At 45.6% G+C, this 25,013-nt stretch overlaps 4 protein-coding genes across 4 annotated transcripts; 3 read left to right on the forward strand and 1 right to left on the reverse strand.

Moving 5' to 3' along the window:
• Positions 1-7,169: 7,169 nt before the first annotated feature.
• LOC117436008 (olfactory receptor 1102-like) lies at positions 7,170-8,099 on the forward strand. Its single transcript, XM_034061556.1, has one exon. It carries the CDS (start codon positions 7,170-7,172, stop codon positions 8,097-8,099), a length of 930 nt encoding a protein of 309 aa, XP_033917447.1.
• A 2,487-nt stretch (positions 8,100-10,586) lies between these two features.
• On the reverse strand, positions 10,587-11,561 carry LOC101868559 (olfactory receptor 1020-like). The gene has a single exon (XM_034062226.1). The coding sequence runs from the start codon at positions 11,559-11,561 to the stop codon at positions 10,587-10,589; it is 975 nt and encodes a 324-aa protein (XP_033918117.1).
• A 4,676-nt stretch (positions 11,562-16,237) lies between these two features.
• LOC101873480 (olfactory receptor 5F1-like) lies at positions 16,238-17,179 on the forward strand. Its single transcript, XM_005139422.2, has one exon. It carries the CDS (start codon positions 16,238-16,240, stop codon positions 17,177-17,179), a length of 942 nt encoding a protein of 313 aa, XP_005139479.2.
• A 5,224-nt stretch (positions 17,180-22,403) lies between these two features.
• On the forward strand, positions 22,404-23,342 carry LOC117436006 (olfactory receptor 1052-like). Its single transcript, XM_034061551.1, has one exon. The coding sequence runs from the start codon at positions 22,404-22,406 to the stop codon at positions 23,340-23,342; it is 939 nt and encodes a 312-aa protein (XP_033917442.1).
• Positions 23,343-25,013: the final 1,671 nt, after the last annotated feature.

Consider the following 25,013-nt stretch of genomic DNA (forward strand, 5'->3'; position numbering starts at 1 on the left):
CATCTGCTTTAGCTGCCTATGTAAACCAAACACAGCCTGCATCAGACATTGCTCTCTCTTACTGTAAAAAAAGCTCACGTTGATAAGGCTGATTTCTGATACAGCTTTATGAGAGAGGACCCAAGGACATGCAGAAGCAAGCCCACTGCCCCAGTGCAGGTGAGGCTGTGCTTTGTGTTGGTGTTACCTCCTGTGCCTTCCCTCTGCCACTGAGTGATGGGAGCCAAGGGTTTATCCCCAGTGCAGCAGAGAACATCCAGGTGCCAGCATCAGCTCTGTTCAGCTCCTGATGTGAAGAGAGGTGAGCTCCTGCCAGACTGCAAGAGCCCAGCTTGTGGTGCTGGGGCTGTAAATACAGTTGCATGTGCTCTCCTGGGAGGAAGCCTCCAGGGCTGCTCATGCTTTAGCAGAGGAAAACAAAGAGAAGGAAAAGCAAATGGTGTGAAATCAGCTCTGAAAGGCATTGTGGTGCTTGGGCATCTGAGAGACATGGCATGGATGAGCCATGCCTGAGCACAGCTGCACAGCAGCAGTGATGAGGGCTCATAGGATGCTTCTGACATACTTGTGGACCATGCAAAGGTTTTGGTCTGAACAGACTGACACAATGAGAATGGGTTGAGAGACATTCCAGATCTTGCACACAGTCCTCAAAAGGGACATGAAGCACAAGTGACTCCATCTCTGGAGCTGCTGATGTCCCTCTGTGGAGGGAAAGCCCAGTTTTCCATCCCCACTGGGGTTATCCACATGCAGTGCCTGGATGTCCTGCAGCTGAGCTGGAGCCTCAGGACTTCCCCTGTATTCAAGGGTGGAAAAAAGGCATTTTGAGGCAGGGAGGAATTATCCCAGCTGTAACTAATAGGCCTTCATCCCCCTGAGCAGCCTCAGCTGGGGCTCCATCCCCACCCTCTTCCTATTTTCCCCCATCTCTATTTAAGCTCAGAACAGGCAGATTGAGCTTTACTAGAGCAGTTGTGGTTTCCAGTTTAGCAGCAGTTCAGCACACCTATGGAATCTGTTGGGGGTGACCAAGGATTTCTCACACACCTTCCTAGCAGTTGTTTCACCTGCTCCTGCACAAGGGATTGACTCGACCTGACTTGGCTTGGTCTTGAATCTGCCTCCTCATCACCAGCTCTGCTGATGCTCTGGAGCCTTGGTTGAACTTGGCCCAGGTCTGTGTTCCTGCCCTACTTGTCTTGCTCAGGTACTGTGGGATGGGCCCTGCACACCAGGGTGTTCTCCTTTGGTTCTCTTCATAGAGATTCAAGACACAAACCCCTGTGCACTCTCCAGGCTCCTGCAGAGCAGAACCCATCACCCTCTGCACCCAACAGCCCAGGCAGTGCTCACTGCTCTGCCAGTCCTTCTGCATCCAGACCATGTCCCTACATGGGCAAATGAGGAGATAGTATTTTCAGTGAGGTGAGTAGAGTAATAAACTGAACCTTATATTCAGTTGTTATTATCTTTTCCTTAGTGCCTTCTCCTTTACCAAGTACAACATTAGACTTTCATTCTTCAGTAGATTGGCAACACTTTGTTTTGGAAGTGGCTTTGGCCCTTTCAACCCAAACCTCTCTGAGATTCTGATTTATGGTTTTTGAACCCAAAAGGAGAAATTTGCATTTCCTGTATCATGAGAAAGTGTGAAAGTGAGAAGGGGAAGGTTGGGTTGAGCAAGGACAGACCCATGGGCAGGACTGCATTCAGCTGGCGTTAGACACCTGTAGTGTCAGCATGTGTGTGTAAAGCTGAGACCACAGAGAAAAGGATGCTTCTGTGTATGAGAAAATGTGGGTATTTGATGTGGGATTGGTGATGTTTTGCACTGTTTACACAAGCAGTGGTATTGAGAAAAGCTGGTGTGCTGTTGTTAGATGCAAGGTGGATGTTGGAAATGTCTGCTCTTTATATATCTCTAACTTAGTTATATAAGTACTACCCAAGGTGAAGGAGATAAATAGAGATGGGGAGATGGCCATTGAGTGTGTGAGCCATTAGCAATGGGAAACAGCAGTTGCCTTCATCCCCCTGCCTGAGGTTGGTGTAGACAACTTCATCTGGACCTTCTGAACCCATTTAAAGGTGTTAAAGCTTTAGCAAAACCCTGTCTGCTGTCAGCTGCTTTTCTCTACATGAATATGTCCCACTCTTGGTTTCATTTCCTCCTTTTGTGAGCACCAAAGAGCCACCCTGAGGATATTAAATTTGGAGAATATGAAGCAAAATGACTTTTCAAAGGCCAATTTTGGGTCCAAAATGTGCAGGTGGAATCACAGAGACTTCAAAAAGGGAAAATGCTGAGTCCTGCCCATGGGGAATAGTTGCTCCAAGCACCAGGACAGGCTGGGGGCACCTTAGCAGAGAGGGACAAGGTGGTTGTGGTGTCCTCTGTGTTGAAAGGAGCCATCAATGTGTCCTTGCAGCAGAGGCAGCCACCAGCACCCTGAGAAGAGCATTGGTGGTGGGTCAAGGGCCTTTGTGCAGTGAACATCTGAGCACAGGCTGGGGAATGGGGAAGTCAAAGCTGCTTTGGGAAGGGTGGAGGGAGAAGGTGAATTGTGCTGAAGAAATGGTCATCTTGCTGGGAAAGGGCTGATGGGAAGAGGGAAGTGGGAGGGGAAGGAGGAGTAATGCTCATTTCTCACCAGGCACCATGTGTATTTTAAGGTCATCTCATCATTTTAAGGTCAATGCATATTTAAGGGTAACATGAGCAGCAGTCATCTTGTCATACAGGTTTATATATACACATGTTCTTTAAGTGTAAGAACAGAGGATGAAATACATGCAAGTATAATTGAGATGAGCAGGGGCTGGTTTTTCCCTTGAAGCTACAAGTCCATGGAACTGCAATCAGGGATCTGGTCTCTCTTTCATTGACCCAAACATGACTACAGAGTCAGAAAATCACTGGGATGTGACCTCTTATCTATTTAATGCAACACTAATTCATGTGGCAAATGAAGGCATCATATTATTGTATTTCCTTGTCCTTAAAGAAGAGCAATCCTCCCAACAGGAAAGAAATCATCCCAAACAAGCATACTTGTTATAAATGATTTGGATGTTCATAAGAAGATGCTTATGTTTTGCAGGACCAATTCCTTCCATAACAGCCCAGCCAGAGCTTTTGCATTTAAGCCTTAAGATAATTTTTTCCATTCACGAACTATTGACTATTATTTTATCAAGTTATTATTTTCAATATATTATTTATGACCTTCAGCCATCATGGTTTTATCTGCAAGTCATTGGGTGCATTCACAGAGCAAACCCCAGATCCTGCCTTAACCTCATGCCCTGTGTGTTCCTATGAGCTGGGAGAAGTGATCCAACCTCTTCCCATGTTTCTTTGTCTCCTGCTGCCAAGAGAGTGGCTGGAGGAAACCACTTGAGTGTGACCACGTTTGTCCTCTTGGGCTTCTCCAACCTGTAGGAGCTGCTCTTTGTGACTGTTTTACTGGTCTCCATCCCCATGGTGGTGGGAACCTCATCCAGAGCAGCTCTCAGCTTCATGTGCCCATCTGCTCATTTCCTGCTAGGAAATGTACTTATTTCCTCCATAGGATGTAGCTGGTGTCTTGCTTTCCTGGATGGGCCTGTCCCATGGAAAGCTACCACCATGCTGACCTAGGAGCAGGCTGGAATTTCATCCCCTGTGATAAGCAGTCACCCGACTTGGTCTGGGAACAGCCTTTGCAGACACTGTCTGAGCAGTGTTGGCTTTTGCTTGGATGTCATCTGGTGCTGATGACACAGATGCTCCATGCTTCTGGCCATAGGTTGTATCCAGAGGTGCCCAACTTGTTCCATGGCTCAAAGACTCTTAACATTGTCCAGAGCTCCCCCATCACCTCCTCTTCTCCTTCTGTCTGTCCATCCAGGCAAAGCTGATTTTCCATCCCAGCTGCTGCTTACTCATGATTTCTCATTCCATGGTCTGAGGGTTGAGTCACACTGGTCAAGGGGTTATCTTATCTAATTGTAAGTTTCCACACTGGAATTAGTCACTGTAGGTTCCCCTTATGGAGACAAGGATGCATCTGGGGCTTGGATTCAGCTTGGATCTATTTTAAACCTCCATATCAGGGGTTCCTTCTGGAACAAGTGTTTGGTTCTCTGCACTTGCAGTGAAGGGTGATGGGCAGACACAGCTCCAATGTGGTTGTGTTGAGAGCAGACACAGGCCATAGCCTGAAGAGTCAGTTGAAGTCCAATGGGAAACATGAGCTCACTGTGCTGATGTGTTGGGGTCCTTCAGAAACCCCACTCCAAAGTGAGGAGGTGAAAGCAGCTTTTATGCAGCCATGGGATGGTTTGGGTTGGAAAGGAGCTTAAAGTTCATCCAGTTCCATCCCCTGCCACAGACAGGGGCACATTCCACTGGAGCAGCTGCTCCAAGCCCCATCCAACCTGGCATCCATCACTTCTATAGATGAATAATTTCTTATGCAGCAGAGCCTCAATGCTCAGCATCCATAAAACACTTCCTGGACAGAGCAGGAAAGCAAAATGGATGTGTGCAGTGTCCTGGCTGTGTGTTTGATTTTATAAGGGTTCCTAATGGCAGATATTAAGTTAGTGAAGAAGGGTTTATATTCTACATAGATGGATAGGAAATTCTTCCTTAGAAAATACTGGTGTTGGTTTGCTCCTTTGAGAGCAATAAGAGAGAAACTTTAATCCCTAAACCTGTCTGTGGCTGAAGGGGCTGCAGGAAACATGGAGAGGGGCTTGGGACAAGGGCCTGGAGGGACAGAACAAGGGGAATGGCTTGAACCTGCCCAAGAGAGGGGAGACTGAGCTGAGCTCTGAGGCAGAAGCTGTTCCCTGGGAGGGTGCTGAGGCGCTGGCACAGGGTGCCCAGAGAAGCTGTGGCTGCCCCATCCCTGGCAGTGCTCAAGGCCAGGTTGGACACAGGGGCTTGGAGCAGCTGCTCCATGGGAAGGGGTTGGGCTTGGAGCTGGAGGAGCTTTAAGCTCCTTCCAACCCAAACCAGGCTGGGATTCTATGATCCAGGCCCATGACATTGTCCTTCATACACAAAGATGCCAACACACTGACCCTCCAACTCACTGCCTTTGGGCATGGACCAGCTCTGTCAAGCAAGGCAGCTGGAGAAGTGAACTTGGTTAACAAAGGAGAAAGTTTCTGTCTTGTTCTCCCAGCTAATGAATCTCTGAGGGCTTGTTCTGAAGAATGAGGTAAGTCACATGCAAGTGTTGTGAGAAGCTGTTGTGGTGATGAGGAAAGTTCCTTGGTAAAGCCCAGAAGGTCTTGTTAAAGCTGATGACTCCTGGAAGGTGGTTGGGCCCCAAGGAGCACTTCTTGCTTTGGGCCAGTGAGCAGCATCACTTGGGATGGAAATAGCTGTGAGTGCTTGTCTTGTGCAAGCCTGGATGTGGGGCCTGCTGGAGGCTTTCTGTGCCCATGCAAGCTTGGTCATTGGAAGGGAGCTCAAGGCTCTTTTAGTTCTAACCCCTGCCATGGGCAGGGACCCCTTCACTAGAGCAGGTTGCTCCAAGCCCCTGTGTCCAACCTGGCCTTGAGCACTGCCAGGGATGGGGCAGCCCCAGCTTCTCTGGGCACCCTGTGCCATTGTCTCCTTGTGCAATACAAGACATAATTCCTTGCAGGAAGCAGGAGGGCAGGAGAATGGTTTCATGCTTCAGAGATGGGGTCTGTAGAGGGGAATTTGATTGTTCTGGGTTGTATCTTTGTTAGATAAACCATGAGGAGCTGTTTATTTTGTGGTGGAGCAAGAGAACCCCAGAAGGAACATCACAGAGCACGTGGGTTTTGTGAATGCTGTTGTACCATTTAGAATGGTTTGGTTGCTTTTTAAGGTTATAGTAGCAGACAGCAGCTAAAATACAGGTTATACTAAATCTATCACTGTAATGCTGGGCATCCCACCCTGATTAATTCTGTCATGCTGCAGGTTGTGCATAGAGCTAAACCCTGTGTGCTTCTTCTGCCTGGATAGATGGTTTATCTGATTTTCCTTTCTGAATATAAGCCAGGCTCTTTGATACCAGTTTTACAGTGATTTCCTTTGCTGATGGTAAAGCCATACTCAGTGCACTGCAGAGATTGACTGACAGTGACAGACACCCCACAAGCAGCACAGTGTTTTCTATGATCTTATCCTAAAGTTGAGCTGCTTTACCCAACAGTTTTCTTATCTCTTTCCTTGGTCTCTTTCAAATATCTCTTTATGTTGCAGTGATTCCTTCTATACCCCTGTGGAGTCTGCTCTGTATCCCTCACTAATTCTGTGATTAAAAGGCAGGATGTAGTCGTGTATTTCCATATATTTGGAACTCTTAAGTATGAATTTTAGAAAGATGAGGTGCAGGAAAAGATGTTAAAAGGCCAAGATTTGTTGTGCTATTTTTGTTTTTAATGGTTTCTCCATCATGATGGCACCTCACCATTTCCATGTACTCCATAGAAGAATAACCCTGAAATAGTGAAATACAGGAGAAGTTATGGAAGAATAAATGGGGTTTTTCTCTTTGCAGTGCACAGGCAAAATGACCTTTAAGGAAAACCTCTATGGGGAAGGCTTTGTAAGATGTTGAATGTTCTATTTTAGTTTGAGGGTTGGACTTGATGATCTCAAAGGTGTTTTCCAACCCAGCTGATTCTATGATTCTAAATCCTAGAATTCTAGAATCACAGAGTGGTTTGGGTTGGAAAGCACCTGAAGTTCAGCTGCTTCCAACCCCCCACGCATGGGCAGGGACATCTCACACTGACCATGTCACCTCTAAAGACGTGGTCTAGTGTGAGATTTTCATTCTTGATGTCACTAATTCATTACAGGAAGTGCTGAACACCTTCTTTTACTCTTCCTTTGTTAGAATTTGGGAGGGTGACACTGGAATGTGATTTATATCATGACTATGCAACAGATAGATGTGTATTAGAATGAATATAATAGGGAACACTTGGCAGTGTAACCTTGCCAGAATAAAACCTTCATTGTTTCACCAAAGTGATTTTTGATGAATGTTGATGCAAATGAAGCAAACCTCTGATAAGGAGAGGTTTTGCCATCCAGGCTCTGGGGATTGTTGGGCTTTTTAGGTGCCATGTGTCTCCATTAACTATTGATTATGGCTCTGTGAATACATCTTACAGTGCTTTAGGAGAAGATGGCTGAGGAGAATCAAACCAAGCAAGTGACAGAGCTGACTCTTGTGGGACTGAGGGACAACCCGCGACTGCAAGCGCCTTTGTTCATCCTCTTCCTCCTCATTTACTTCACCATGCTGGTGGGGAACCTGGGCATGGTTGTGCTCATCAGCAGCAGCGCTCAGCTGCAGTCCCCCATGTACTTTTTCCTTAGCAACTTATCTCTCCTCGATGCTTGCTACTCCTCGGTGGTGGCTCCGAGGACATTTATGAACCTTCTCATGGAGAAGAAAACAATCTCTGTCATCGCCTGTGCCACCCAGCTTTACTTCTTCATAGCCTTTGGCACCACCGAGTGCTTCCTCCTGGCTGCGATGGCGTACGACCGCTCCATGGCCATCTGCAAGCCCTTGCTGTACTTGTCCATCATGTCCCATTGGGTCTGCATGCTGCTGGTGGCCAGTTCCTATGTGCTTGGCCTGCTGCACTCCTGGGTACACACAGAGTTCACCTTCAGCCTGCCTTTATACCAGCCAGGCAACATCAACCACTTCTACTATGAAATCACGCCTGTTCTGGCCCTCTCCTGCTCCGACACATGTGTCAATAGGTATCTGATACTTGGCCTTGGTGGGCTGGTGGAGATGGTGACCATCTCAGCAGTCCTGGTCTCCTACACCTTCATCCTCGCTGCTGTCTCTAGGATCAGCTCTGCTCAGGGCTGCCCCAAACCCTTCTCCACGTGCACCTCTCACCTGGCTGGAGTCACCATCTTCCACAGCTCCATCCTCGCCCTGAGCTTCCGACCAGGGTCTGGCAGCAGCCTGAGCACAGATAAGGTCTTTGCTGTGCTCTACTCGCTGGTGGTGCCCATGCTGAACCCCCTGATCTACAGCCTCAGGAACAGGGAGGTGAAGAGAGCCCTGAGGAACTTTGTCAGGTGGAAGTAGCTTTGGCTCCATGTTTAGCTGCTGGTTCTGTGAGGAAGGTCCCCAGAGCTTCACTTGACACCAAGGACTTTTGTTTGCCTTCCCTATTCCTTAGTCTTAAAGACCTGGTTTGGAACCATTTCCAAGTCTGTCTTCCTATGCCTGGTTTGTGCCACAACACCACAGTCTGATTTACCTGCTGTATTTTATTGTCTGTACCCCCTCTCTCTTGGTCTTTTCAGATGGGCACTGGACATTAGCTCTGGGCTCGTTGCTAGCCCTGTCAAAATGCTCTTCCACAGCCATCAGCATCTCTCAGTTGATGGCTTAAAACCTGCCTTAGGACCTCTTCTTATTTTCAGGACCATTCTCCCCTGTCACTAAAGGGCAATGATTTTTTTCTGTACCAGTGCAGGAAATGAAACGAAATAATGAATGAAGTATATTTAAGAGAAAAAATGGCATTAACCTCACGTATGTTATAGGCACTGCTCTGAGATCTCTATCCTCTCTGTTACCTATGGATAAAGCTAGGTATGGTATCTAAAGATGAGATTTGATAGCTAATTGTTAGGTAGATAAGGCTGTTGAATGATACTGTCTTAAATGCTCACACCAATATAGGCCAGGTTTGAATCATCTCCAGAGAATCCCATATTCTCCTCCAAAACATTCAGGCTGATGTAAGAGCACCTGAAGCAGAGGACAAAGGGACCCATGTCCAGCTCTTCCTGCCCAAAAGGTGCTTGCTTTTTGAGGTGTCAGAACCATCTATAGGGAGGACCTCTGTCATGTATTTGATGTGGGAAGTGCACATCTATAGGCAGGGGCTGCTGCATTTTGTAGAACCCTTCTCTGCACAGATTGAAGCAGAATCATGGAATGATGCTCCCAGTGTAAAATGTATTTCCAAAACCTCAAGCCTGTTTCTTGTGTGGTTGGAATTCACATTTGTGCCTCCCCTGCATGTTAGACTGAGGTTCCTATTGCCAGTTCACTGAGTGGGATCCACCACACACAAGACTATGGCAATGCAGAGCTCTCTTAGGAGCCTAGCATCAAGTGTGGGTAAATGCTTGAACATTCCAGTTCCCTCTGCTTTGGGAACTTTGTTAAACCCAAGAGGAAATAAGGACCCCAGAAGGGGGTAATTCACCCAGCAGCAATGACCCTACACATGACACTGCTCATCGGGACTCCTGTTTCCACAGAAGCTCAGACCAGATGATCTCTTGAGGTCCAGCCTGGCCTTTCTGTGCCTCTCTGATTCTATATGTATAGTCTAAACCAAAATAGCCAACAGAATGCAAGACAACCAGGTGTGGTGAAGGTATTGAAGGAAGCTCTGTGATATCAAAGGTGTCTCTTCTGCCCATCTCCTTATCATTTAATTATATAGATTCTGTCTCCTTTATTGAATGCAAGTTGAAGCCACGTTCCTCCCATCCCTATGACAGTGTGTGCTTTAGTACTGTTGTTTTTCTGAGCACATAAACAGTCTGTTCACCATCCATATACTTTCCCAATAGAAGTTAATTCTCACTCACAACAGGTAAGGGAAAGATACTTTCCCCCATCAGTGTGTTTTGGCTTTATTGAGATCCAGTCAGCTCTCAGTTCCCATCAGTTCTGTGTTCAGGTTTGTCTTCCATCTATAAAAGTTTCCTACACTCTTAAATAGTATCTGAAATAGACAATTAGGTTTCCTGGGGTGGTTTAGCATGAGCTGGGGATGGACATGGGATGTGGGTGCTGATCTCCAGGTGGAATTCCATTTCTCTCACCATTTAGCTAAAAGGTTATTTCAGATGAATGCAAAACACCCCTTAAAATGAGTGGGAAGAGATCCTGATGTGCCTGAAATGTCCCTAACAAGGGTTGGTCTCAGCACATTCATCATCCTCTATTATGGATTTTATTGTCTACAGTTTGTTCCTGCAAGTGAAATCTCTTGTGAAGCTGCAGCCTGGGGAGAGATTCCCCTTGATTTGATATTCAAAGGTGCAGCTTAGACCTTGATTCCCACCAACTTCTGCTCTTTGAAAGGCACAAACAAATGCAATGAATCTTTTGAAACCTTTCCTCTGTTTCCCAGCAAACAAATGTAAAACTGCACTTCCTGTTCCCTCCCACCCCAGCAGCTTTAATAAAGAGCTCACAGGTCAGAGTGAGGAATTTTATTGGAGCTGAGGGACAAGGTCAAGAATCCTGCAAGAAAAAGACTCTTTATCAGTGACCAAGGGTATAACCGGATAAAGCTGATTGGTGTTTCCTGTGGGGAAATGAGGCCTGGGATAACTGGGGGTAATTTCTTCCTCCAGTTGGGACTGCGAATGGAAATGAAGTTTGAGGCTCAGTCTCCTCTTGTTTTCTTGCCAGAATGCTGTGAGTTTGGGGGTCTGTTTCTCATTCAATACTGTCATTGGCTTTTGAGCAGGAGCTGTGAAAGGACCTACATTAAATCATGGGGATTGTTGGTAATAATGTTGCAGTGTATCACAGTCTTTCTCAGTTGATATGAACTGTGCATGTGCTGGATGATAGAACTTTCTTATGTTGCCAGTGGTTGAAGAACCTGCTCCTGCACTTGATCAGAGCTCCCTTCACCTCCTTGTTCCTCAGGCTGTAGATGAATGGGTTGAGCATGGGGGTGACGATTGTATAGATGATGGAGGCCACTTTATCCTGACTCCTGTGACTAGATGGAGGTTGTAGGTACATGAAGACCTTTGTACCAAAGGAGGCAACAGCCATCAAATGGGAGGCACAGGTGTGGAAGGCTCTGGCCCTGCTCTGTGCTGAGCACATGCTCAGTACTGTAAAAAGGATAGAGATGTAGGAGAGCAAAATGACAACAACTGCACTCACCACATTGATGGTGACAAAGGCAAAGATGATCATCTCACTGCTGTGGGTGTCAGAGCACATGAGCTTTAGAACAGGGACAACATCACATAAGAAGTGGTCGATGCGGTTGGGACCACAGAAGGAACCTCCAAACACACACCATGTGTAGACGATGGCACTGAGGAAGGCGAATAGGTAGGATGATGCTACCAGCTGCCAGCAGACACGGCTGGAGATGATGGTCACATAGAGCAGGGGCTGGCAGATGGCAACGTGCCGGTCGTAGGCCATCATGGCCAGCAGGTGACACTCAGCACTACCAAGGAAAGAAAAGATGAGGAACTGTATCATGCAGGCAGTGAAAGAAATGGTTTTGTCCTCTGATAAGAGGTCTGCCAGCATCCTGGGGGAGATGACTGTGGAATAGCAGATGTCAATGAAGGCGAAATGAGTGAGGAAGAAGTACATGGGGGTGTGGAGGCTGGGAGACACCCGAACCAATGTGATAATGCCAACGTTCCCCACCAGAGTGACAATGTAAATCAATAGAAACAATACAAAAAGAGGAGTTTGTGCACATGGTCTGTCTGTAATTCCCAAGAGGATAAATTTAGTTTGTGTCTGATTTCCTCCCATGACCAGGTTTTACCTGCCGAGGCAAAAGGAAGAGAAACGTCAAACTGGTCAAAAACTGAGATTCAGATTAGGACCATGTCTAAGTCCAAGCAGTGACCATTTTAACTGCCACATTATAGAATTTTCCAATGTATTTTCTAACCAAAATTAGATATATTTTATATTTTTCAGATGAGGTATTTAGAAAAGAACAGGGAGTTTCATGAAGCAGAAAAGTCATTTTGTTTTTCTGTTCTGGAATAGCTAAAAACCTGGAGTTACTCAAGGACACTTGTTTGCAGGTTTGAGCAAATATTGAGATCTAGATTCACTTTCACTTTGAAGGAAATTTTCATCAGAAGACACCTCAGGGGAACCTCTCAGGATGGCAAATAAATGTGGAGCAGGAGGATTTCTCATTCCAAGTGAAAGCCCAGTTCACACATGCATGTGTAAGACATTTTTCGTTGGCTTTTGATTATCATTCCAGTCACCAAATCACATTTAATGAACTGTTTGAGATCATTTACAACAAATAACACTGACATTGGTAAATTCATGATTTACACCCTTCAGAGCTACAGCAAACTGCAGCATCTCAAACCTATGGGCATTGAGTTGCTTGCTTTAAAAAGGAACTTAGTTGAAACAGGCTCATTCAAAAGGCTCATTTGCTAGTGATTATATTCTGCTGGCATCTTGCTTTAGCTGCATCTGCAATAGAAACACAACCTGCATCACATATTGCTCCATCTTCTTATAAAGAAAAGCCAATTTGGTAAGGCTGTTTTCTGACACACCTTTAACAAACAGTACACTAGAACATGAAGAGAAAAGCCCATTGCCTCAGTGCAGGTGAGGCTGTGCTTTGTGCTGGTGTTACCTCCTGTGCCTTCCCTCTGCCACCGAGTGATGGGAGCCAAGGGTTTATCCCCAGTGCAGCAGAGAACATCCAGGTGCCAGCATCAGCTCTGTTCAGCTCCTGATGTGAAGAGAGGTGAGCTCCTGCCAGACTGCAAGAGCCCAGCTTGTGGTGCTGGGGCTGTAAATACAGTTGCATGTGCTCTCCTGGGAGGAAGCCTCCAGGGCTGCTCATGCTTTAGCAGAGGAAAACAAAGAGAAGGAAAAGCAAAGGGTGTGAAATCAGCTCTGAAAGGCATTGTGGTGCTTGGGCATCTGAGAGACATGGCATGGATGAGCCATGCCTGAGCACAGCTGCACAGCAGCAGTGAGGAGGGCTCATAGGATGCTTCTGACATACTTGTGGACCATGCAAAGGTTTTGGTCTGAACAGACTGACACAATGAGAATGGGTTGAGAGACATTCCAGATCTTGCACACAGTCCTCAAAAGGGACATGGAGCACAAGTGACTCCATCTCTGGAGCTGCTGTTTTCCCTCTGTGCACACTTGACAGTCCAGTTTTCCATCCCCACTGGGGTTATCCACATGCGGTGCCTGGATGTGCAGCACCTGAGCTGGTGACTCTGGGCTTCCACTGTATTGAAGGGTGAGAAATGGGCAGTTTGAGGCATTGATGAATTGTCCCAGGCCGTTATCCCCCTGAGCAGCCTCAGCTGGTTCTCCATCCTCACCCTCTGCCCATTTTCCCAACATCTCTATTTAAGCTCAGGCCAAGGTGGTTGGACTATACTTGAGGATTTCTGGTTTAGCAGGAGGTGTGCACACCTATGGAATCCTTTAATGGTCCTTAGACCTAGGTTTGCTCATGGTCTTTCCTAGCAAATGCTGGACTTAAACCTGACCAGGGCATTGATTTGATCTGTTTTGGCTTGGTTGTGGACCTGTCTTGTAATCTCCAGCTTGCTTGTCTTGGCTGCGCTTGGCCCAGGTCTGTATTCCTGCCCTACTTCTCTTGCTCAGGTACTGTGTTATGGTCCCTGCACACCGTGGTGCTCTCCTTCTGTTCAGTTTAGATAGGTTAGGGAGATAAACCCCTGTGGTACTCTCCAGCCTCCTGCAGGATAGAATCTATCAACCTCTGCACCCAACAGCCCAGCCAGTGCTCACTGTTCTGCCAGTCCCTCTCCATCCAGACCATATCCATGCATGGGCAAAATAGGAGAGAGTCTATTCAGTGAGAGAATTAGAGTAATCACTTGAACTTTATGCTCAAGTGTTATTCTCTGGTCATTAGTATCACCTCCATTTCCTAACTGTAACTGTAGAATGTTTTTGAGTAGGTGGGTGTCCTGGTTTGAGCAGTAGCAGTCATTGTTCTTCTCCTTGGTAGCTGGTGCAGTTCTGTGGTTTGACTTTCGGGCTGGGAACGGTTGCTGATAGCAAGTATGTTTTGAGTTACTGCTCAAGTGTTTGGTTTGTCCAAGGCCTTTTCTGAGCTCATGCTCTGCCAGGGAGGAAGGAGAGACAGGACACCTGACCCAGGCTAGCCAAAGAGGTATTCCAGACCATAGCACGTCATAGCCAGGAGGTGACCAGGAGAGACCTGGAAGGGCTGAGCTCTGGGGGGATGGAGGAGGGATCGGTCAGTGCTTGGCCAGGCAGGGTGGGGTGAGTTATGGGTCGGTGGCTGGTGAGGTGTTGTATTCTCTTCACTTGTTATTGGCTTTATCATTATTATTTGTAGTAGTAGCAGCAGTAGTGATTTGTGTTGTGCCTTAGCTATTAAACTGTGCTTATCTCAACCCGTGGGGGCTACATTCTTTGGATTCTCCTTCCTAATCTCCGGGAGATGGGGGAGCGAGGGGGGGAGTGAGTGAACAAGCTGTGTGTGGACTTGGTTTAAACCACAGCAGTGGGTAACACTGTGGTCTGTTAATGAGTTTCCAGTCTTAGTAAAAACTCATAAAGCTCTCCAGCTTGAATGTTTCTGTAGTTACAAGGTGCTGAGATGTCATTACTAAGAGATGCTCTTTGTCAATAACCTCACAGGAATTTCTGATTTCAGTGTATTCTGGCTCCCAGAAGACATTCCATCTCAAGGGCTGAGGAAGTAATAGCTCCAGATATCTGGCTTGTGAAGTCACTAAGGGAACTTTTCAATTATATTTGAAGGGGGGAGAAAACAAGATTAGCATGGGATGATTTGCCCAATGAGATTGCTGGCAGCTTATCTCAACCATCTAAGCTGGAAAGCAATAAATAGTGAAGACATGAGCCTCTGGGAGACACAGCCATACATGGACAGCCAACACCATGTACAACTAAACAGAGAAGGAAAGGAGACTTGGAGGATTTCATGGAATGGTGAAGCACAGCATCATTGAATCACAAAATCTCTTCTCTCAACCTCTGATTCATGAAACAAGCTAGAAGGTGGAAAGATACTTCTCTCTATGAAGACAGAGATGCTTCTGTGCAACAGTCATGCAAATGGGCAAGGAAGATCTGCTTAGGGGCAATGCCAAAGTAATGTAGCAGTGATTGTCACAGGAGCTTAAATTGCCTTTTCTCGTTGCAAACATCTCCTTGCTTACTGGTAATGGTTATACTGGGACAAATATAAACATGTACAGCAGAAATGTTTAGTATCTTATGTATTTACCCCCTCTCCTGACACATTCCTTTTGGGGGATGTATTTTATCCTATTTAAGAGATCAGCATACACAATTTCAAGTGAATTTAAGAGGATATGCTCTATTTGTGTGTATTGCTGCCTTTCTAGCTCCCCTCAGCAATGATAAGGTGCAGGTTCTGTCTTTGAATGATTTCCTTGGAGAAAGGAATAAGAGGTGGGCACAATAATAGTTCAGCCTGAAAGAGGCTGAGTCTTCAACAGGAAACCAGAAGTGGCATCTCAGGTACTGTTTTGGGGGATGGTGGTGGAACTAGGTTTAAACTCCTCTCATATGTCTGTGTTTGAGACACGTGGTTATGTTATAAATCCTTTCTAAAAGGAAGTTTTACTTCCTAAGCTTAATCTGGCATAAAATCAGTTGCTTGAAAGTATTTGCTGTTTGCTTAAAATGTAAGTTGAATGATAGAAATTAAAGGGAAAAGCACATTTTTAACAAGTCACCAGTGAGGATGGAAGATACTGGAGAAGGAAAGATAAATGCATGTGCCCTTCTGTCTATTCTATGTATTTATTCTTATGAGATGAGAGCAGTTATTGAAATGCAGTTTAGCCCCCAGAGTAGCCACTAACCTTGTTATTAATCAGTGGGTTTTAATGAAAACCAACATATTGCTTTTATTTCTGAGTACTTAGACTAAAGAGCAACAGATTCAGACCCTGAGCTACCTGGGGTAATGAAAAGAGTCTCTGGGACATCCTCAACCTGAAAAGCAGCATGAAAGTTAATATTCCTTTACTTTGTGTATTATCAGAACAGTCAACATGAGCTGCTCTTCCCTTAATGTGGAGGAAACTGCAGGCAGATGGAAACAGTGAAGACCACGGTGATGTCCAAGGGAAAACTTGTTGTGTTGGCTTCAGACTTCCTTTGAAAGCAGTGTGTGAAGGTAGAAGATATATTCAAAGGTTTGTTTAAGAACTTGAGTGATAGATGTAGTCAGTGACTCCCTGCATGGATAGGTGGTTATGGACCATCTAAGCATCCTGCCAAGGTGCCTGGCAGTGATCTTATTGTCTTCATTATCTAGAGAGTACAGGATTAAACCCCACTAATAATGAAGCAAGGGATTAAGCCATCATAACCAAGCTCATGGAAACCACCCCCCTGCCTGGGAACTGGGAGACTCTTGGACCCTGATGGCTTGGGAAAACTGGACTACGGTGACAGAGTTTGTTTTCAAGGGGTTCACAGATTGCCTTGACTTCCAGGTTACCCTCTTTGTGCTTTTCCTGCTCATCTATGTCACCACTGTGATAGGAAACCTTGGCATCATTGCTGCAGTCTGGCTTGATTCCCAGCTTCAAACCCCCATGTACTTCTTCCTCGGCCACTTGTCCTTCTTGGATCTGTGCTACTCCTCTGTGGTGACACCCAAAATGCTGCTGAGCCTCTTGTCTGAAAGGAAGACTATTTCTTTTGCTGGCTGCTTCCTGCAGCTCTATTTCTATGCTGCTTTTGTAATCACAGAGTGCTACCTCCTGGCTGGGATGGCATATGACCGTTATGTTGCCATCTGCAACCCCTTGCGTTACCCCATCCTCATGTCCCAGAAGGTCTGTGTTTCCCTCTTAGCTGGGTCCTATGCAGTTGGGCTTTTTAATTCAGCCATCTTCACAGGCTTTGCATTGAGGTTGTCCTTCTGTGGCCCCAATGTCATTGACCACTTCTTCTGCGATGGGCCACCACTCTCAAAGTTGGCTTGCTCTGATACTTCCCTCAATCACATGTTGCTATTTGCTTTTGGGGGCTTCAATAAGGTCACCACAATATCAGTCATCCTCATCTCCTATGGCCACATCCTCTTCACCGTCCTGAGGACAGGCTCTGTGCTGGGCAAAGCTTTTGGTACCTGTGCATCGCACCTAATGGTTGTTACCATCTTCTATGGGACCCTTATCTTCATGTACCTACGGCCCAGTTCCAGCTACAACCTGGGCAGGGACAAAATAGTTTCTGTCTTTTACACCATGGTGACCCCAATGTTGAACCCCTTCATCTACAGCCTGAGGAACAAGGAGGTAAAGAATGCTCTGAAGAGAACAGTGGGGAGAATGGTTATTTCCCTGCCAAAGGGGTAAATAGTTTGACACTTGGGCAGTAATGGGAATGGGGTTGGTGGTTTGGAGTCTTTTTGAGGTTGGAGAGAAGCTGTGATAATACTTCTATCTATTATTGTCCATTTTGTAGACCAGCTTTATCGATGTGGGCTTCATTTGCTGTACATTTGCCTCTTGCTAGTGTATTTCATAATAGGAGAAACACATACTCACTGAAGAGCCACCAAAGGTTGATTTGTGATGAAACATGCTAAAATGTCCAGCTTATTCCTGAATATTTGGAGGCAAGAATGTGTTGAGTTTTCTCGTGTACCTGGCACTGCTTAAGCAACCCCAAACTGACTCTTTCTTGAAGGGAAATATGATGACAAGGCTCAGTCCTGTTAAAATAACCCATTTGTGAGGTTTCTGATGAGGACTTGGACTATTTTCTCACCTGCCTTTGGCCAGAGCCCACTTGTGGTTTCTTACACCTTGAACATCATTCATCAGTGTGGTGGACACTCTACCAAGTGCTGTACCTCTTCCAACCATGAGATGTGATCTATGGACTTAAGGTGAATTTCAGTGCTTCCAGATAATCCCTATGACATATGGGAGCATGCAGGAGAACACACAGAGCAGACCAAGGAGGTTTGGAGGAGAGAGGAGGAAGAAAAGTTCCCTAAAGCTGCAGGAAACAGGGAAGTTTGAGAGGAACTTCTTGGAATCTTCTTCCATAATCACAGACCATCAAAGAATGTTCAAAGGTATTTGAAGATTTCCCTGCTGCACTTTAATCCTTCAAAGTGCTTTTTATAGTGAATAAATACTTCAAATGATATTGTTAATATACAGTGTAAAGGACTGGACAGTGATGGTTCCTAAAGGTACTGTTGAGTGGAGTTGTTCAGTACATACATTCAAACTTCATGTACAGTAAAGCCATGCTGCATTAGTTGCAATAAAACTCTTATTTCTACATTTATTCTCTCTTTTTCCTCTAAGCATGTAGTTCTCTATCTACAAGACCATTAGTTGTGGGATATAACTGGCCAAAAGTGGAGTTTAATAAGTAGACATTACATCTGATCTCAGTATCCCTCCTTAGAAGGAACTAAAGACCTTGGTAAAATCACCATGGGAAATGGCTCAAGTAAATGATGGTGCATAAAGATATAATAAAGATATATAAAGATATCAGCTGCATATAGAACATGTATCATGATTCTGACATATTTAACTTCAGGACACCTGAATTTCAGGTGGCTGAGGCCCACCCAGCCTATGGGTCATTGCACTTCTTTAGGTCATATTCAGTTCCATATAACTTCAATGTATTTTTATTTGAAACTCCTCCTTTCCATTACCACCTTCATTATAAGAGGAAAATGAATATGCTCAAAACAGCCTCAGTCACAACAGAGCTGATACAAGACAAGGAATTTAGTGATAAACACTTTGAAGGTTTATACCTAATAACCTGATGACTGTGGACCTGCTTTCTACAAGTTGTTTTTCCTCCTTGTCATGCTGTTGTAAGAAGCAAAATAAGTTTATTCTGGCAATAACCTGAATATGTGTTTTTATTCACCTTTTCAGGGAAGGTGTTTTGAGCTGTACCTGAAGGACTGGTAATAAAGTGGGAACAAACAGGAATCACTGGTGAAAGTGTTGGCACAGAAACCCCCCAATTATAAACCCTGCTGTTAAAATATTGCCATTTGTAGAAGCTAAACCCAACCAAACACTCCTCTGGAGTCACCACAGCTGTCTGTATTGCTCTTCTCCATCCATAGCTGGGTTTGTTGGTGCAGGGTGCTGCTGGTTGTGCTGGTGCCATTGATGGTTTCCTGCAGAAGCTCATGGGTTCCAGTGAGTCCTGCAGTGTTTCTCACCCATTCCTTTGGCCAACTGAATGGCACCACTGGAGTTCACAGGCTGGAAGATAACCTGGGACACTTCATGTGTCAGTCTGTATGTCACGCTGAACTGAAGTGAGGTGAGCCCAAACCCATCCCATGTGTCCATCTCTCAGCCATCTCTATGCTCTCAGTGATACAAATCAGTAGCTCAGTGACAGTCTCCCTATGGAAGTGATGGATTCCCTAACATTGGACACTTAAGCTTCAGCTGGAGAAGGTGCTGGAACATCTAGCTTAGGTCACGCTTTGCCTAGAAAGGTTGGACCAGATGATCCTTGAGGTCCCTTCCAACCTGGTGTTCTCTGGTGCTGATGGAGAACTTAGTCTGTTCGTGTGACCATGTGTGGCTCTTCTCTGGACATGGCAAATCCTCCTTTGGGCTACATAGAGTCTATTGATCCATCCAATTCCCCCTGAGATATCATAGGATGTATGGACACAGGTCTGGCAGCTATGGCTTGTGTCCTTTAGGGGGGGGGCAGAGGGATGTATGGTGGGTCTCTGACAGTGCTGGACACCCACATCTGAAGAGCTGAGCCACCACCTTCATTTCTACTGACTGCAAAGAGACTCTTGGCAGTTGCCTCATATACCAATGCTTAATGCTGTTGGCAACTGATGGATGAATAAATCCCACTTATGGATGAAATCTGATCCATATATGGCCCTGTTCATGCTGTCAGTCTAATCTTAAAGAATGGGCTTCTATTATATAGAAGGAAAACTCAGCTATACTGAAAGAAACAGTGTGAATTGTAAACTCCCCAAAATGCTGCAGACACTGGAAGAATCTGGTGTCTATTGAGTGTGTTGAGCAGAGACAAATGCCACTGAAGTTACCATGAATACACTATCAGTTTCCTGCTACAACCCTCCAAAGAAGTTTGCAGAAAGAACTGGATTAACATCACCTGTTTTCAAAACAGGCTGTAATGAAATGGGTTTGGTCTTGCAATAGAGGTGGAGCACTGGAATGACCTGACTCTGGGCAAAAAGGAGTCAAAAATGGGTAGCTGAGATACTCCTGGAAGTACCTGGAGCATAGTAAAAAGGTCTAATGGACAATCAGTCATGTTCTGACAAGTTGGTCCTGGACAGACCCTCCCCCTGTTCTTAACCACCAGTAGCCTTTCAGGCTCATCTAGTGCTTGGAAGCTTGGATCAGCCTTCATCTTCATCTGTCTGCTTCAGGCATCCATCCCCAGGTAATTACCTAAGCTGCTTGCAGCAGGTGTTTAAGGTAATTGAAACTGCCCTTTGGCTGCTTCTTCACAAGAAGAATAACTTGTGTTTGCTTGGATCTCTGTTTTTCCTGTCCCTGGAGGCTGCTGAGTGTTGTAACAGGTTATAGATCTTTGTGACAACAATTAGAAGAGATTTTCCATCAGCCTGTGTGCATAGCTAAGCCTTTATTAGTAGTTTAGGCTGTTGTGACTCATGGGTTCTCATTCAGGGGCCAGCAATATACAATCGAGATCCACGTGTCTTAGGGACCTGAACTGTAGCCAAAGCTGTGACAAACACTTGTTCCCCAAGTGTTTGTGTCTGTTGCCTGCAAAGACCTTCAGGGACAGATATAAAAGCAACACATTGCTGCAAGTGAAGAACTTCATCCAATGAAAACAGGCTGGAAGCTCTTGAAGGTTCAGGAGAGACATTCCTGTTTGGAAGCTAGGAGATGGCTTCAAGAGATAATCCCCTTGATTTGCTGTGCAGATATCCAGTGTCATGTAATGCGGAAGAGAACTTGCAGCTGTAAGAGGTGACCTCCATCCACAGGTATGTGAGACCATACCATGAAAGGTCCAGGTTAGCCCTGCTCTGGTAGAAATCACTGCAGCAAATGGGGAGACTGCTCAGATTTATGCCAGGTAAAGATCTTGTCCTCTCTGTTGGTTTAAAGAGATTAAATATTCCTGCTGGGATGTACTCAAAGAATCCCAGCCTGGTTTGGGTTGGAAGGGAGCTTAAAGCTGCTCCAGCTCCAACCCCTTCCATGGAGCAGCTGCTCCAAGCCCCTGTGTCCAACCTGGCCTTGAGCACTGCCAGGGATGGGGCAGCCACAGCTTCTCTGGGCACCCTGTGCCAGCGCCTCAGCACCCTCCCAGGGAACAGCTTCTGCCTCAGAGCTCAGCTCAGTCTCCCCTCTCTTGGGCAGGTTCAAGCCATTCCCCTTGGCCTGTCCCTACAGGCCCTTGTCCCAAGCCCCTCTCCATCTTTCCTGCAGCCCCTTTAGGCACTTGTGCTTATCATGGTGCTTATGGTATGTTTAAGGAGCCTTGGAGAAGAAGAGAGGAGAAAACTCTCCAGGAAAGATTAACTTAGCCATGGACCCTGAAATAGTGATATTCACATTAAAATGTAAAGAATATTTCTATGAAGAAACATTCTGTTGATGGAAAATGGATCTTCACTGAGTCTTCTGGTCCTGACACTCATCTGGTGGGGTAAGATTTTTATCCTCATCTTTAGTCCTGTAAAGATTTAGTTGTTTTATTCTGAACCTTCATGTTATCAGGGGCAGAAACCTGTAATTCACACTTGCATGAGGGTGAGCAGCTTAACTTAGTGCCTAACTTAGACAACCAGAGTTGAGTTTGGTTCAGCACAGCTCAATGGTCTCATTATGGTGATGACTCCTCTTAATTGTATATTCTCTCAACCGTACTAAGGGAACAACATCTTCAGACCCAAATTTTGCTCATAGTCTCCTGGCTTCACTTCCCCAGCATTTCCAAGACTGCAATATTAAACTCTTCATGTACAGAATGAATTTTAGGGTCATGCAGCATCCTTTCCCTTCTCCTTCCTTAATTCCCAGCAAATTAGAGGCTCTTTTTCCTTCATCTCAGTGACTTTTCCAAAACCACCAAGGGAATTCTATAGTACTTTTAGGCTTATATGAGTTACAGCCAGAAACAGCTGCCAAAATCAGAGCTGTCTTCAGAGAAACTGAATCACAGGAGATGAGGGGCAGAGCTGATGGTTTGGTTTGTGTCACATGAATCCCTCTCTGCTGCTGTAGCCACTGGTCTCATCAAACTTGTAGGTACCAAATGGGATTCAGTGATACAAATTAAAGGTGTTTGGGGGTGCTGGGATGCTTTCAGTTCAGAAGGGGCCTCCTCTTTCCTTGGGCTGCATAGGAGGGCAAGCTTGGAGCAGATGGCCACAGAGCAGTCCATTCCACTGTAGCTCCCTGGAAATGAATAGTGGGGATGCCCTCGATGCACAGGGTGTTAATTGTCAAGTTATCCCATTCCAGTTCAAATAAAGGCATGGTTTCCACTGTCCTGTATTTTCCAGACCTTTTCCTTCCTTGGCAGATACAAAAGCCCTGAATGGCAGAGCAGAATCACACCTCAGCAGCACAGTTCATCCTCAAGGGTCTCAGTGACCAAGCAGAGATGAAGACAGCCCTTTTTGTGCTGTTGCTGCTCATCTACACCATCACCCTTGTGGGCAATGCAGGGATAATTGTAGCCATCCAAGGACACCCACAGCTCCACACATCCATGTACTTCTTCCTGGGCAGCCTCTCCGTTATTGACATCTGCTTCTCCTCTGTGGTAGCCCCCAGGACTTTGGTGAACTTCCTATTGGAGAAGAAGACCATTTCCTTTGCTGGCTGCATGGGTCAAGCTTTCTTCTACATCGTGTTTGTGACAACTGAGTGTTTCCTGCTGGCTGTCATGGCCTATGACCGGTACGTGGCCATCTGCAACCCCCTGCTCTACTCCTCTGTCATGACTCGGAGGTTATGTGTGGGGCTGCTGGTAGGGTGCTACATTGGGGGTGTCCTGAACTCCATCATTCAGATGACCTTCATCATCAGGCTGCCCTTCTGCAGCTCCAATGTCATCAACCACTTCTTCTGTGATGTTCCTCCTCTCCTGGCTCTGTCCTGTGCCAGCACGTACATCAATGAGATGATCCTCTTCTCCTTGGCTGGTGTCATTGAGCTCAGCACCATCTCTGCCATTCTGGTCTCCTACATCTTCATCTTCTTTGCCATCCTGAGGATCCGTTCTGCTGAAGGCAGGCAAAAAGCTTTCTCCACCTGCATGTCCCACCTGATTGTGGTCACCATATTGTATGGAACAACCATCTTCATGTATTTACGCCCTAGCTCTAGTTACTCCCTCAACACTGACAAAGTGGTCTCTGTCTTCTATACGGTGGTGATCCCCATGCTCAACCCCCTCATCTACAGCTTGAGGAACAAAGAGATGAAGGATGCTCTGAGGAGAACAGCAGAAAGAATCACAGTCAGGCTTTGAAAACCCTGATCCAGGGATGTGGGTAACATGAGGGTTTGTCCCAGAGGCTGTGGAGCCTTCACCCATGGACATGTTCAGAAGTTGCCTGAATGAGGCCAGGAGCAACCTGATGAAGTCAGCAGGACATAGTTGTTGTTCAGAAAGGACATCTAGGAGGTCACTGCTCCTATGACTGGCAAATTATACACATAAACACATATGTATGTGTGTATATATATAAAAACACAATATTAAATGCTTCCTAAAGTATATATTTATATGTAACACAATATATTCTTGTGTTAAATGCGAACACCAACACACATGATCCTGATTTTCCATGCCTCAGTTTAGTTGGGGTCTCAGTGATTTATGGGGTAGGTAGGACCCAGCTGGTATGGGCTTTTCCCAGGAAGGATGGAAACCCAAGATCTAAATGGACAATCTGATGTTTTAATGCAGTTCTGGAGCAATGGGATATCGTGCATGAGCCAAGTGAGTGAAATATGAACTCTTCACCAGGTCTGTGTTGGGAACCAGGCTGCTGAGTTAAATCACAGTCAAATTGGGCTTTGCCACCTCTTTCCCTTTCATTTTTCCTCCTCAAGTTGTGCCTTTCTCAAAGCCTTTAAGCGAGGCTCTAATGAGTTTTCTAGTTTATCCCCACTGTGGTTTGTTAAAAACAAAGGCAAGAATGTCATCAGTAGGGTTTGCCGCAGGAGAGTTGCACTTTGGTTTGAGGCAATGGGGATTAAAGAAACCCAAAGCAAACATGGAAACACACAAACACCTTCAGGAAAACTGAAGGTAAAGGAAAAACCCAACCAAAAGTCTTTATTCCCTATGCAAGAAGTGATTCCTGGCACAAATTGCAGCTCCCCCATATCCTGGTTGCTATAAAACAGCAATGCCACCAGGGGGAACAGTCACCACAGGGTTTCCCCACACACCCAAAACTTCCCTATTCCTTTAGCAGCTCATCACTCAAAGGTGAGAGATGTTCCTGATCCAACTGTGTTAACAGGCTCCTACGGGAGGGGATTTGGAGCTGATGAGCTGATAGGAAGGAGAAGGGTTGGCTGAGTCCTGGATGGAGATTTTCCACCTGTGGTCACTTGAGCTGTGGCATCACCAGTGGGAAAAACACTCTTTAATACAGGGGAAAATAACCCAAACAGGGATGTGACCCTGGCCAGCACTAAGAAATAAGTCTTTATTCTTTATTTGTACTTTATTCTTTATCCTTTATTCCTTATTTAGACTTTATCCTTTATTATTTATTTGTACTTTATTCTTATTCTTTACTCTTATTCTTTATTCTTACTCTTAAAGTTACCAGCCTGAAGCTGACTCTGACTGTTACCAGCAGGACATGACAGTATCCACATATGCCTGCTCTTTAGATGCCCATTTCCCCTTCAAAAGCTGCATTTCATCCACTTCTGACAAAATCCATTCCTTTTCCTATGTGATTTTTGTTCCTTCTTGGTACCATTGCTCTCTGTGGTCACCTCTGAGAGGTGCAAAATGGTCATAGGAGTCCCTTTAGGTATCAAAAGGTAGAAGTTTTGCAGTAAGTGGCTAGAAAATCATGGATCAGGATTTCTTATACATCACCACCATCTATCGGACATTGTTGGGAATATCCACTTCTTTTTATTTAAGACAAAACCTTCTTTTTCTTACATGCTG

The sequence above is a fragment of the Melopsittacus undulatus genome, chromosome 4 (assembly GCF_012275295.1).
Source record: "Melopsittacus undulatus isolate bMelUnd1 chromosome 4, bMelUnd1.mat.Z, whole genome shotgun sequence".
Taxonomy (NCBI): domain Eukaryota; kingdom Metazoa; phylum Chordata; class Aves; order Psittaciformes; family Psittaculidae; genus Melopsittacus; species Melopsittacus undulatus.